Source organism: Alosa sapidissima, chromosome 4 (assembly GCF_018492685.1).
Source record: "Alosa sapidissima isolate fAloSap1 chromosome 4, fAloSap1.pri, whole genome shotgun sequence".
NCBI lineage: Eukaryota > Metazoa > Chordata > Actinopteri > Clupeiformes > Clupeidae > Alosa > Alosa sapidissima.
The window spans coordinates 25013298-25025995 of NC_055960.1; the positions used below are offsets into that span (position 1 = coordinate 25013298).

General features: G+C 40.0%; 2 protein-coding genes across 5 annotated transcripts; both read left to right on the top strand.

The window, feature by feature from the left end:
* The first annotated feature begins 48 nt into the window (after window positions 1-48).
* Window positions 49-8799, top strand: nuf2 (UF2 component of NDC80 kinetochore complex). Of its 3 annotated transcripts, none has more exons than XM_042089471.1 (15): window positions 49-72; window positions 510-684; window positions 2322-2455; window positions 2674-2748; window positions 2915-2991; window positions 3195-3256; window positions 3558-3655; window positions 3789-3862; window positions 4225-4318; window positions 5296-5358; window positions 5743-5880; window positions 6440-6580; window positions 7584-7759; window positions 8018-8153; window positions 8580-8799. In XM_042089471.1, the coding sequence occupies exons 1-15, from the start codon at window positions 64-66 to the stop codon at window positions 8685-8687; spliced, it is 1560 nt and encodes a 519-aa protein (XP_041945405.1). In that variant the 5' UTR covers window positions 49-63; the 3' UTR covers window positions 8688-8799. The 3 variants fall into 3 exon arrangements, with proteins under 3 accessions (XP_041945405.1, XP_041945406.1, XP_041945407.1); XM_042089472.1 differs by lacking the exon at window positions 49-72 and adding an exon at window positions 212-254 and having other exon boundaries at window positions 556-684; XM_042089473.1 differs by lacking the exon at window positions 49-72 and having other exon boundaries at window positions 670-785.
* A 392-nt stretch (window positions 8800-9191) lies between these two features.
* On the top strand, window positions 9192-12043 carry LOC121707139. Of its 2 annotated transcripts, none has more exons than XM_042089474.1 (6): window positions 9192-9356; window positions 9549-9801; window positions 9995-10158; window positions 10256-11170; window positions 11331-11548; window positions 11779-12043. In XM_042089474.1, exons 1-6 carry the CDS (start codon window positions 9333-9335, stop codon window positions 11846-11848), a joined length of 1644 nt encoding a protein of 547 aa, XP_041945408.1. In that variant the 5' UTR covers window positions 9192-9332; the 3' UTR covers window positions 11849-12043. The 2 variants fall into 2 exon arrangements, with proteins under 2 accessions (XP_041945408.1, XP_041945409.1); XM_042089475.1 differs by having other exon boundaries at window positions 11331-11402.
* The last annotated feature ends 655 nt before the right edge of the window (window positions 12044-12698 follow it).

Consider the following 12698-nt stretch of genomic DNA (forward strand, 5'->3'; position numbering starts at 1 on the left):
TTTTTCTACTCATTTATCAGTGATTTTGTTTTGTCACGGCACGAGTTCCAATCAATTAAATCTATGTTTCAAGTAAGCTCTCATAGGCCTACCTTTATGACCGTTGCATCTCGTTATGTATATTTGCCTACGCGTCCTGATAAGAAAAATGTAGCCTACTGCACTAGAAATATTCGTGTTGCATAAGCTTAATAACAACAATCGCCTCACTACAAACTTGGAAATTATGTCTGTCATAGGGTCACTGGGCGATGGTACGTTTTTGGGGGGTGGAAGTCGTCTAATCCTAAACAATGCCATTTTAATTTCGAATACTGTGAAAAATGAAAAGGTAATGAACTAAATAGTTTTAGGCTAAATGTTTTAAAGAGTGATGCAAATGGCCTAAATTGGGAAATCTGAATAATGTACGTCCGTAGCATATGTGGTCTTCAATTGGACCTAAATAGGCTACATTACCATCACTGAATATATAAGTAGCGATATGAGTAAATATTTGTTTTGCCCAGTACACATCTCCATCGTCACATCGTCCATCTCACGACCAAACGCTAGGGGTCAGCAGTAATCATTTCACAGTGGATGCCATACCATTGGATCATTACCATCGAAGAAGAAAATGGGAAGTGACGACAGAGGCGCCAAAAATCAAAATTATTTCTTCCAGCGGACCATCGGCTGCAGGTAATGAATTGTTGTTGTTGTGGAAGCGGTCAGTGATAAATTAATTATTGTCAATTAGATTTTAGGTCTTTGGACAATGGCAAATTGTGCTGAGACTGATGGTAAGCTAAAACGTTGGTGGCAAAGAATTTCAAATGTTTTGATTGAATGCTAATCATTAGCTGGCGCAAACTAGCATAACCGACACAAATTCTTGTTGCTCTGCGAAGTTGTTACGATACTGTTGTTCCTGTTACTGTCAACATGACACGTGCAATATAGATAACGTTACATCTACCTTCAACGGTACAGTTAAAAGATAGCTCTGTCTCCTTTCTGTGCAGAGTCGTTTTATGAATGATTTTAGGCATTTGTTTACTTGGCACGAACAATGCAAATGACTTAACGTTAGCCAAGTTACAACAAGGATGAATGCTGTGCAGTATATTTGGTATCCCATTCCCTATAGTCTCAATCAGACAAATGATCGACAGAATTAGTTTTCTTTCTCTGCATGTTGGTAACGTTAACGTTCAGTTTACCCTCAGCTCTGTGGAGTGTGCTTACTGTCACTAAACGTAGAGTGGGTGTGTGGTCATATACTAGGATGTAGAGAGCTACCCGACACATTCTTTCATACAAGCTTACGTCACAGACCACTTGGAGGTGCAAACTGAAACAATATCGGACTTTTGGTTGATTTGATCATCAGTTAACTTCGAAACAGGGACTTTACTTTGGATATACAATAGCAATACATCATAGGAGTGATTAACGTCAAAACTCTAGACTGGAGTAACTCAACATCTGACACCTCCAATATATTTAGTTCTAAAGACGTCAAATAGCCCATTATAGTTCCCAAATTGATAGCCAAGGAGCCAGAAGTGAACACACATGGATAGCTATAAAACTGGGCTTTCATTATACAACTAAACACAACAAAATACTTTTAGAACCCTTGAGGCAGCTCCTTATTTGACCTCAATGGCGATGCAGCGTTTGTTTGCACCAGAGAATGTCTTCAAAACAGCATGGCGTACGTTGTTACCGCCTCAAAACGCCCACAAACTCCCGTATGTTTGTGTAAAAGAATAGGTTCATCAAATTAATAGATAAAAAAAAGGTCCTAAACTAAAGTGTAGAGAGTACTCGAGAATACCAGGGGTTAACAGTGCACAAAAATCATGTTCGGTCCGTTTCGGTTTATTTTCGGTATGGTAAGCCTGTAGGTACTGCAAGCCTAAAATTCACTGACAATATTGCTGATGCACAACGGGAATAGAATTTTGAAAAGGTTTCAAATGTTTTTTGACATTAATTGACTAACCTGACATAGGGTCCATTCACTTGATGTTTGTGTGGCAACTCGCTGTTGAAGCATACTGTTCAAGACCTCTTGGTACACATCTGTATCGAACCTAATGCCCTGTACCTAAGCGATTCAGTACGAATATGTGTACCTTTACACCCCTAGAGAATATTCGTTTGTCTTCTTTGCCTTTTTCTTTGCCTTCAGTACCTTCTTCGTTTGTCTTTGCCTATCATCTTTCATCTAAACACTATACTTTTAACCAAGCTATTACTAACTTATAATCCTACTCATCCTACTCTTCTCTGAACTGATGTGGCCTTCTTTTAAATGCGTTTCCTCACAGAGGCAATGTGTGACAGCGCAAACACGTTCCCGGTTTACAAGGCGGACGCACTAGTCCAGTTCTTTCGTGCAGAGGTACTTATTGGTCAAGAGGCCAAACATTTTGCTAAAAGTGATATCACACCAACACCCAAGGTAAGTAAAATGTTCAAACCTTCAAATACGTCTCATGGCAACAATTTGTCTCCTTTAACCAGCTTAGACTTCCCAACCTTTTTTGATGTTTGCCATCTCATTTGCATTTTTTGCTTCTCTAATTGGACTGTGATGATTGCCCCTTGTGGCTTTATTTATGATTTCTTTTGGTCAGGTAAGTAGTATAATTGTGATTATGGGTTAAACTGTCTTTGCAGCCAGATGTCATACAGCGGCTATACATGAGGGTGCTGCAACTGGTATTTCGCATCAAGCCGGAATCCTTATATCTGGTGAGTGTCTTTTAGTGGACTATGCCCGCATGACTATTTGCCTAAATGAGTTAATATAATGCCTAAATGAGTAAATAATAATGTCAAAGTTCTTGATTAAATGATTAGTGTGGATGCAAAAGAGTGAGGTGTGACACTGTCATCTTTTTGTGTTTCTTTCAAACAGGCACCTTTGTCTGAAAACATCCAGCATCCTTCACTATATGAAGGGGCTGCCCCAATCATGAATCTCTTCTTGCGCATGTGAGATATTTCTCTGATTATGTGCCTTTGTGTGTAAACACTAGGCAACACAACTGTTAATTTAGACATTCTGTTCTTTTTCTAAATTAAATTTATTTAGTTTTGGGTGACTGTTTTCATCCAGTGTTTAGCTTTATAATTTCTTTTGTCATATTGGTGCATCATTTCTCTAGTGTGTAAAAAGTTGTTTCTTTGTGTTTCAGGCGCCAGTTCTTGCCAATGTGCCATGTGTATGATTTCTCACTCAGTGACCTGCTTACTCCCAGTAAGTCGTTTAATTGTTTCACATATATCTTTATCTGTGTCGACCATTTGCATTTATTCATTTAGCAAACATTGTTGTCCAAAGTCACTTATGTCAACTATATTACAAGGGATTACATTGTCCACGGAGCAACTTGGGGTAAGGAGCTTTACTCAAAGGCACGGCGGTGGAAGCTGGGACAACTTTTAGGCTACTGCACGCTATCCCAGCTCCTTAACCACTACACTACCACCACCCCAATGAATTGGTTATTTTCATTAATTACCCTGTGATTAATGTATTTCACATGTTTGCATTGCAGGGGCCAAGCAGACCATCACTGTTATGAGTGGCATCATGAATTTCCTCCACTTCCGGAAACAGAGGATGGAAGTGACTGCAGCACACCAGCAGAGCTTTGTAAGTCCTTTCTCAGTGCTTCAGTCTGCTGCACAGTGCTGCTTTATTAGGGAGCAATATATATATATATTGACTGACATACAGCTGACAGATGACTAAATCATCTGATCTCCATGTTTTGTCACTGTTTTAGCGGGAGAACATGGATAGGCAGAAAGCCTGCACACAGGGGATCAAGGATGCAGAGAGAAGAATAAAGGAATTGACGTAATTTTTTATTAATTAATATATTTATTTGTTTACCTATTTATCTGTTTATTTGTTTTGTTTGTTTGTTTATTATATTGTGCTATTGACAAAAAATACCTAAATATTACTGGAGACAGCAACTATATCTATAAAGTCACATTATATGAACATCATTATTACTGATTAGTTCATTAATTTAATGTCTTAGTACTAGCACTGTTCCTTGTATTTATTGTTGTGCACAATTAGAAATGGTGTTCTTTTTTTTATATTTTGCTGTTGTGCACAATTAGAAATGGTGTTCTTTTTTTTTATATTTTGCTGTTGTGCACAATTAGAAATGGTGTTCTTTTTTTAATATTTTGCTTCTCTTGACAAAGGACCATCCCTCCTGAACAGCAGGCCGAAGCTAAAGAACTGGACAAAGCTCTAGCTGAGCTACATGAGAACACAGCACAGGCGTATCAGGAAGTGGTGAGTGGGGAACTTGTATGTATGTATGCATGCACGCATGTGTGCCATTTTTAGGTTCTATATGTAGTCTGTTCACACACCGTGCTACCATTGTCCTGCACCCTCAGACCCTGGCATAACTCTGCCAAACTGCACATGTAATACTGGCTGGAGAGTTCTCATCTACACCTCAATGTGTCAGAGACTGTCTGTATGTATTTTCCAAAAAGGGCAAACACTAATACAGACCCCAGCACTCTGGTGTGGGAGGTTAAGCTTGAGGTTGTGCAAGAATTTAAATACGGAGTGACCTTTGACTCACATCTCAGCTTCAAGCAGCAGGCAAAAAACAAGGAACAGAAAGTTTAACCTGTCCACTTTTTTAGACATAGAAGAAACAAATTAACCTTTAAAGCAGCTAGATTATATTTTATTGCAATGATCATGTCACTTATGATCTATTGCATAATGAGCTGAGTGTCGGTTTGTAAGACAAGCCAAGTTTTAGATAGAAAGCTCAAAAGATTCCACCACTGTCAGATTTTGAAAGAACTGTCAGATTTAAAACTTTTCATTGTCTGGCCCAGTGTTTCTCAAATTGTGGTCCGGGGACAACTGGTGGTCTGCAAGCTATCCCAAGTGGTCTGCGAGCAGACGTGGTGAAATATAATATAGATCAGTTGTTTGCAATATTGAACCCACTTGTATGTAAATCCAAACAGTTCTGAAACACTGTTTATTTAAGCTACGCCAGTAAATCATATGAATCCCCTGACAGCTGACACAATAAGCACGGTTGAAAGACAAGCACGGTTGTTTAGTGAATAGGCCTATTGTGTAATATACTTGTGCTGTCCCTTTTTTTAAATAACTAAATTACAAAAATTACAAATTTATATGTGTGGCTTGGTAAGTGCTCACTCACACACATCGTACGTTCTGTTGAAAGACCAGTTGTAAATGCCTAACATCTTTCCTCTCTCTCCCCACACAAACAGAATAACCTAAAAGCTGAAGTCAGCGATGGAAAGAATGAAAATAATGAGCGGATGCAGAAACTGGTTTGTCTTTAAATACATACTGTACATACCTCTTGACGTATCAGCTGACCCTAGGTCATATCAAATGTGGATGTGGACCAGGGGCCTCTTTACAGAACAATATCCTAACCGCTTGTCTTATCTTAACTAAAGTTTCAGAATAGTTAGGGAACATGTTTCTGTAATACCAAAACAAAAATCCTAAATGCTATCCTAGACTATGATGAGATGTGAATTCAGAGTTAGGACGTTTCTGTAATGAGACCCCAGGTCTTTTCTCAGTTCTATCTGTACATGAGCCAGTTATCTCAATCTTAGTCCTGTACTTCACTCTACTGCACACCAATAAAAAAGGCATTGTGGTGTTGCTGTTCTCACTTGTGCCATTTTGTCATCTGTGGACAGAGTCAACTGAAGACCGATGTCAGTGCCCTCAAAGAGGCCATCAGCAAGCTCAAGTCCCAGATTGTGGAGTCGCCTGAGGACCTCAAGAACGAGATGATGAAGATGAAGGAAAACATCAAAACCATCAAAAATTCTAAAGTACGTAACTGGGACTTTTGGTGATCAGTGAACCCATTTACTCCTAAAATGCCTGCTAAAAACGCCTATAGAATCCTATGGCATTCTAGACTAAATAACCTTATTTCCTGAGGGTTTTCTGAAAACATACTAAAAATTGTCAACGTCTACCAAAATTTAATATCTAGGCCTCTGTAGCACCTAGAAACATGAAATAAAAAGCATGCTGCGCTACGCAGCATCCAGCGGGAGATTCAATGTTGCGCTATGCAGCATCAGGCGGGAGATAGAATGTTGCGTCATGCAGCATCCAGCGCGAACGGGTTAATTTGTTGTGTAAAGTGTTTGTGAGTCAAAATGTGCATATACTGTATTTACCGTATGACTGAGGTTTTTACTGTATGCACTGTTGAGATTTTCTTCAAAATATCTTTGATCTTGATGTTAGTGATTTTTAGAATGCAATTTCTCACATAAAAAATGTACTGACAACTTCAAAATTGAATATATACCGTCAGTGAAATAATGTTTCCATTACATTATTGTGTGTGTGTGTGTGTGTGTGTGTGTGTGTGTGTAGGAGCTGGCAGATGAGAAGCTGGTGGAGTGGCAGATCAGTGTGCAGGCGGTGGAACAGAGAAAAGTGGAGATCCAGCTGCTGTACAAACTGCTGCAGGACCTCCAGACCAGCATGACCAAGGCGCACCACCAGCAAGAGGAGGTGAGGGGGAGACCGTCTGTCTGTGGTGAATGCAGGGAGGCCTGACGTATCAACGGGGTGAATGAGTGCATGCATGCACTGTGTGTACAATATAATTGCATGCTGCTAGTGTGAATAACTGATTTTGTGACTAATGCTCTCCTTACACTGAAAGACTTTGCAAAGATTAGGAAAATAATTTTGAAAGACTACAGCCTCATGCCCCTCACATCTAAAGACAAGTCATAGAGTTTTTTAGTCACAGACTGATTTTGCAACGACTAGGGATCTTGCAGGGTCACTGATTACAAGACTGCAACTAGATTCCTTTAAATTATTTCCCATCGTGCACTAGATATCAACAGGAACTCAAACGATAGCCTACTCATATCAAAGTTGTGTTTCAGCAGCACTGTTTCATGTGACATCCCTAACAGTTGTTCTGTTCTGTGGAATAGCCAACTAATAATATATAAGAAACTAAATAACAAATAATCATATAGGCTACAGCTGTCGCCTACTTTTCCCCTTCCTGTTTGGTGTTGGAGAGAGTTCACTATTGTTTTTTTATATTGTTCTTGTCACCATTTTCATGAGCCACAACTAAAAGACTTGCGATAATATCTAATGTTTGATATTGTCATAACGGCAAAACTAGCAAAAGACTGACTTCAACTGACTTAAAACCGTTAAGATTGGCACCTTACACTAAATGATCTAGTTGAAGGGAGCGCACCGCGGCTCCAGTACAACTCCCATGATTTCTGTCTGTTTAGTTGCCGACTGAAATCGCACGAAAATCGTACACAACTTGTCAACCAAATTGACTTCAAGCTGCTTTAGTGCATTGGCTTGAATCCTTTGTTGACAAGGTCGACTACCTTGTCGGAAGGTCGGCTACCTGTATTTGCCAGGGCAAACAAGAGGACATGAGACTGTGGTGCAGCAGGCTGCGTTGCCCATGGTGCCTTTGGGATCTATAATATATTTTTTTGTGTGTGTGTGTGTGTACGTACGTGTACAGATCCAACAGTTGGCTTCTGAGTACGAGCAGCATCTGAAAGAACTGAAGGCCGTGGGCGTGGAGGAGGCCCAGCTGAAGAGAGCGCACGCCATGAAACAAGACAAGGAGTCTAAGCAGCAAATCCGCCGGCAGAAAAAGAAAGAGATGAAAGACCACCACCTGCGCAACATCATGGGGTAAGTACTGTTGCCCTGGAAACACATACTCCATCAGCAGAGCAGAAACAACCCAGGGGCAGCAGGTATTCTTTTCATACACTTAGGAGGCAACTGAACAGCAAGAAGGCAGAGCCTATCTACTCAAAATACAATGACTTCTGGTCCACACAGTTGGCTGGATAGGCCAGTCATACAACACAAAGTGTGTGTGTGTGTGTGTGTGTGTGTGTGTGTCTGTGTGTGTGTGTGTTCCTGCCCGCTCCCTCTGTGCTGCAGGGAGTATGACCGGGTCCATCAGAAGCGAGAGGAGGTGGTGGAGGAGATCCAGGAGCTGAGAAGAGAGACCCAGAAGCTCAAGGCCAATATGCAGAACATGAAGGACACCTGCAACAAGGAGATCCAGAAGGCACAGGTACCACGCACTACCTCCACATCTCCACTAGGTATGCAGTGTCTATTATGAGATGCCACCAAGACCCATTGACTGCTGCCAGATATAAAGATATAAATCTTTATATCTTTATAGATATAAGATATAAATAAAGATATAAGATATAAATAAAATAAAAAAAACTGATGTGATTTCGACAGTACCCTGTTAACATAATAGATTAATAAGGTTCTGACTCATGAAATTATGTTTATTATAAATGAAATTAATTATGAAATTATAAAAAAATGAAATTATGATGAGATTCAAGAAAAAAATATTTTAGTTTAATTGTTTGGAAAAGACCTAGATATGGATACGATCTTTAGGTTTTAGGTGGTTTGTTTTGCAGCAAGTTGAAATGTCTCGGTCTCTCCCCTCTTTTTTTTTTTTTTCTTTCTCTTTAAGACCCTCTACGACCATCTGTTAAGCAACCTGGATCAGTTCCACAAGCGCATTGAAAATCACATCGTCGAAGGCAGCGCAGATATTCACAAAATAAAGTCAAATTTCTAGCTGTATTTTTCTGTTACCCTTCCTTACCGTCTTGTTATATATTCTGTCCTGTTTGTTATGTTTATGTAAGTTATCATTGATAAATGTTGTTATTAAAGACATTGAAACTGTCCTCATGATTTTGTTGCTTATTTCATAAGTTTACGTTAATACTTATGGAAGCACTGGCATATCAATTACAAGATATTACACAGGTCTCTGGAAAACCTTGCTGATATCTAGACTTCAAGTAGCCTACTGAAGATATTTATTGTTTTTACCAATCAGTTGACGTTTAATGCTTGTTTTGATTTTGGTGTGAAACACCTCTGTGGTGTAACTGATTTGAGTTTTCAGAATTATACTTTAGTTCTTTTGCAAAAAAATATTTTCAAGATGCAAGTGGCTTTAAAATACTATTAGTTAAATGCGCTCAACTTGAGAGTGGATACCTGCTGGTGGTGCTTGCAGAGCGGTAGACTCAAGCTTTCATTTTCGATTCTTCAAAGTCATAGCGTTTACAAACAGGTCACATGTTCACTGAATAGGTCACCATTTAGCCTACCCACAGAAGTGGTTGTCTTATTAGCCACCACTCGTTTGCAATCTTTCTGTTGTTTTACAGTCAGAAACATTACAGGTTTTGGATAACTATTGAGTCGACACATGGATGAGGTGGATGAAGTACCGGTAAGTTGTGGATGGCAGAAACACGAGAAATGTCATGTAGCGATAGCGATTTCTAGAGTGAGACACGTATGCTATTTCGAAAACGCTTCATTTAGCTTAGAGTTATAATTAGCAGTTATGAATATGGGTTTTGAATGTAACGCGTGTCCTCGTTCTTTAGTAACTCTTTTATGTTTTTTTTTTTTTTTTCAGGATCTGTATTTGTCAGAGGATGAACTGGGAGCCGCTTCACCAACTGCGCCTCCTGACATTGGTTCGCTATATGTTAAACTCCACTGGCCTGAGGTGGACCTACCAAAAAGGTGGGCGCCTATGCTTCAGAAAGCTCTTCAGTCGTGGTTTAATACAGCACTAGTAGATGAAATGCACATCCGCTGCAATATTCATAGACTAGAGCCTTTGGAAACCCCAGGTTGTGCAATGGCAAAGATAACACCCTTCTCAGGTAAGGATGGACAGGTTTTTTCCTGCTACTAGATAGCGTAGCCTATATTTTAATTAACTGTCAGGCCTAACACTTAAAGCCGACAGAATTATTAAATGCAATAGTAAAGTAATCAAAGACAACTAAGTATTTTTTTCATTAACTTAAAGTTAATTTGCAACTTTGTCTTAACAAGTTCCTCACATGTGCGCAGCTCTTGATGTTCTACTGAGCAAGAAATCATCCAGTCTGACTTTTAAAGACTTGAAACAGACAGCTGTTGTGCACTTTTACAGTAGTGTTCAGATGATCAACGCAGCTAAAATTTCTACACAAAACGACCCCACATATTCCTCTGGTGAGGGGTCCCTTTTTCAGGTGATGAAATATAGCAAACAATATGTTGGTTTTCATCCATGACATAATTACTCTACTTCAATTGAACTTCATCTGTTTTATTCACTCTCTTATCTAGATCCCAATTAAGGTGAACGCAGTGGTGGATGTGCAGAAATGTAGCTCCCAGATACAGGCTGAAATAATGGAGAAGTTTGAAAAGCACAGCTCAGGGACACATTGTCTATCTATGCAGGGGACCCTTGAGGAGGTCAACATGTTCTATGCAGAACTCTGTCAAACAGTCATGCAAAAGGAACAGGGTGAGAATGATGAGTCACTTAGTGCAGCTCCTATTGAGACACAAGCCTCTGAAGAGGAAGGGTCTCAGGAAGTGAGCTGCCGTGTCCCCCTCTCCCTGTACCGGGCGGCCTGTCAAACATATAGAAAGGAGATGGACTTGATAGAGAGAGAAAACAGTGTGAGGATTCAAGCAGAAATTATTCTGAACTTCAGAAACAGAGGAACTGGCAGGGATATGAGATTGCAAGCCTGTAAGGACATGACCAGACTTCTTCAGAACTGTGTGGAGCCTCCTCGCTCTCGATTAGACCTTCCTGTAGGCACAACTATGACCAATTCAGAATTTCTTGTTCCAAAAAAAGATGCAAGCTCTCACTCGAGGGGTCTTGATTGTCCTGATAAAACTGAGCACATTTCTGAGGTAGTATGCAGAGTAAAGGGGCAAACTGAGGGAGATGTAAAGAACCACGAGAGTGGCCAGCCAGTAGGAGTAGACATGTCAACGGGGGTTTTGGAGACAGGAAAAATGAAAGAGTGCACGAGATCAGGAATGCAACAAGGAAAGAAGGCAGACTTGACTGCAGTTGGCAAGCCTGGTGTTGTAGACAAAAGAGCCACCTATCCTACAGGGAGTCTTGGAGATCAACCGAACGGCAACATGTTCATCCGCAAAGAGAACGAGAGTCTGCCAGGCTTTCTAGGTCATGACACCCTTGTGATCGATTATGATATCCCAAGTGCTGTTCAGACTGTAAGTTGACTACTGTATTTCTGTCATTTTTCTTTATTCAGCCATGTTGGCATTAATTCTGGTATATTAAGACATGCAATGACTTATTGGAAGCGTTTAATCACAGGAATTTCACATTCAGTAAACATGGCTTTTCCACCCTCAATGCCTTTTTGCTTAGAATGATCATCCCAACCCAGGAAAGCCGTTTGATGGTCTCCAAGTGAGTGCTTACCTACCAAACAGCCCTGAGGGACGACAGGTGCTTGAACTCCTGAAAAAGGCCTTTTCACAGAGGCTTGTGTTTACTGTGGGGGTATCCAATAACACTGGAAAAGATGGATGTGTCAACTGGAATGGCATTTCTCACAAGACAAGCAAATATGGAGGACATTTGAGGTAGATGAAACCTAAATGTTCCAAATATGTAACTGATGTTTTAATTGCTTTAAAGGTAACATTGTCTAAACTTTGGCTTGAGCTCCTTTTCTGTATGTTGTGGTTGGATTTCTTACAATTCCTAATTGAGTGATATTCAGTATACATTTCCAAGGACTCCAATGTTCATTCAACAACATTTTGATCATGATGAAGTGGAAATTCAACAGATTTTTTCATTTTCTCCACAGTAATGGCTACCCAGACCCAGACTACATAAAGCAGGTTAAGCGGGAGCTGAAAGCAAAGGGAATTGAATGAATGAATAAAGCAGCAGTGGTATGGATGGTGGACTTGTACATAGGCATGTTCATCATGTACATACATCCTGTGAGCCATGCATGACCCTCACTGTTATCTGTATATGAGATAAACTTATATGTCTTATGTATCAATAAATTATATCAAGATATATAAAATAATGTTTTAATAAATTACAACAATTGTGTCATCAAAGTTTAGTATTGTTCAAGTGAAATTGTAGAGATGGTGGTGAAAGCAGATGTATGTTTATGATAATTAATTGGCCTAACCCAAGGAGAACATTTTTACAATGATTTCCATTATGGAAGAGTTAAGTATGTATAAGTATATATACTTTTTTGATCCCGTCAGGGAAATTTGGTCTCTGCATTTATCCCAATCCGTGAATTAGTGAAACACACTCAGCACACAGTGAAGTGAAGCACACACTAATCCCGCAGTGAGCTGCCTGCAACAGCGGCGCTCGGGGAGCAGTGAGGGGTTAGGTGCCTTGCTTAGGTGCCTTGCTTAACCCCGTGCCTACTGGTCGGGGTTCGAACCGGCAACCCTCCGGTTACAAGTCCGAACCGCTAACCAGTAGGCCACGGCTGCCCCAAGAATTTTTTCATTAGAATTTTAATTTAATTAGAATTTTATTTTTGTTTCTGTGATATTATCTTTGTCCCTGGGGTAATCATTGGTGCAAGTGACTGTTTATGATAGTCAGTGACTGTTAGTCAAGGCAGTCAGTATTCCTTTTTAGTTTCCCCAATAACAAATTTGAGTGCAGGAATAACCAAAGAGTGCTACACTCTAAAATCTTTGGGAATAACTTTCTCCACTTTGGCTGGCGAACCTACAGTCCTCT

What these genes read in the sequence shown, in the direction of transcription:
- nuf2 (XM_042089471.1), top strand. An exon ending in CAGCGGACCATCGGCTGCAG is followed by an intron (nt 685 to 2,321) that starts GTAATGAATTGT and finishes GTTTCCTCACAG; the next exon opens with AGGCAATGTGTGACAGCGCA. An exon ending in AAACCATCAAAAATTCTAAA is followed by an intron (nt 5,881 to 6,439) that starts GTACGTAACTGG and finishes GTGTGTGTGTAG; the next exon opens with GAGCTGGCAGATGAGAAGCT.
- LOC121707139 (XM_042089474.1), top strand. Translation starts at nt 9,333, where the DNA reads ATGGATGAGGTGGATGAAGTACCG. An exon ending in ATGAGGTGGATGAAGTACCG is followed by an intron (nt 9,357 to 9,548) that starts GTAAGTTGTGGA and finishes TTTTTTTTTCAG; the next exon opens with GATCTGTATTTGTCAGAGGA. An exon ending in TCCCAAGTGCTGTTCAGACT is followed by an intron (nt 11,171 to 11,330) that starts GTAAGTTGACTA and finishes CTTTTTGCTTAG; the next exon opens with AATGATCATCCCAACCCAGG.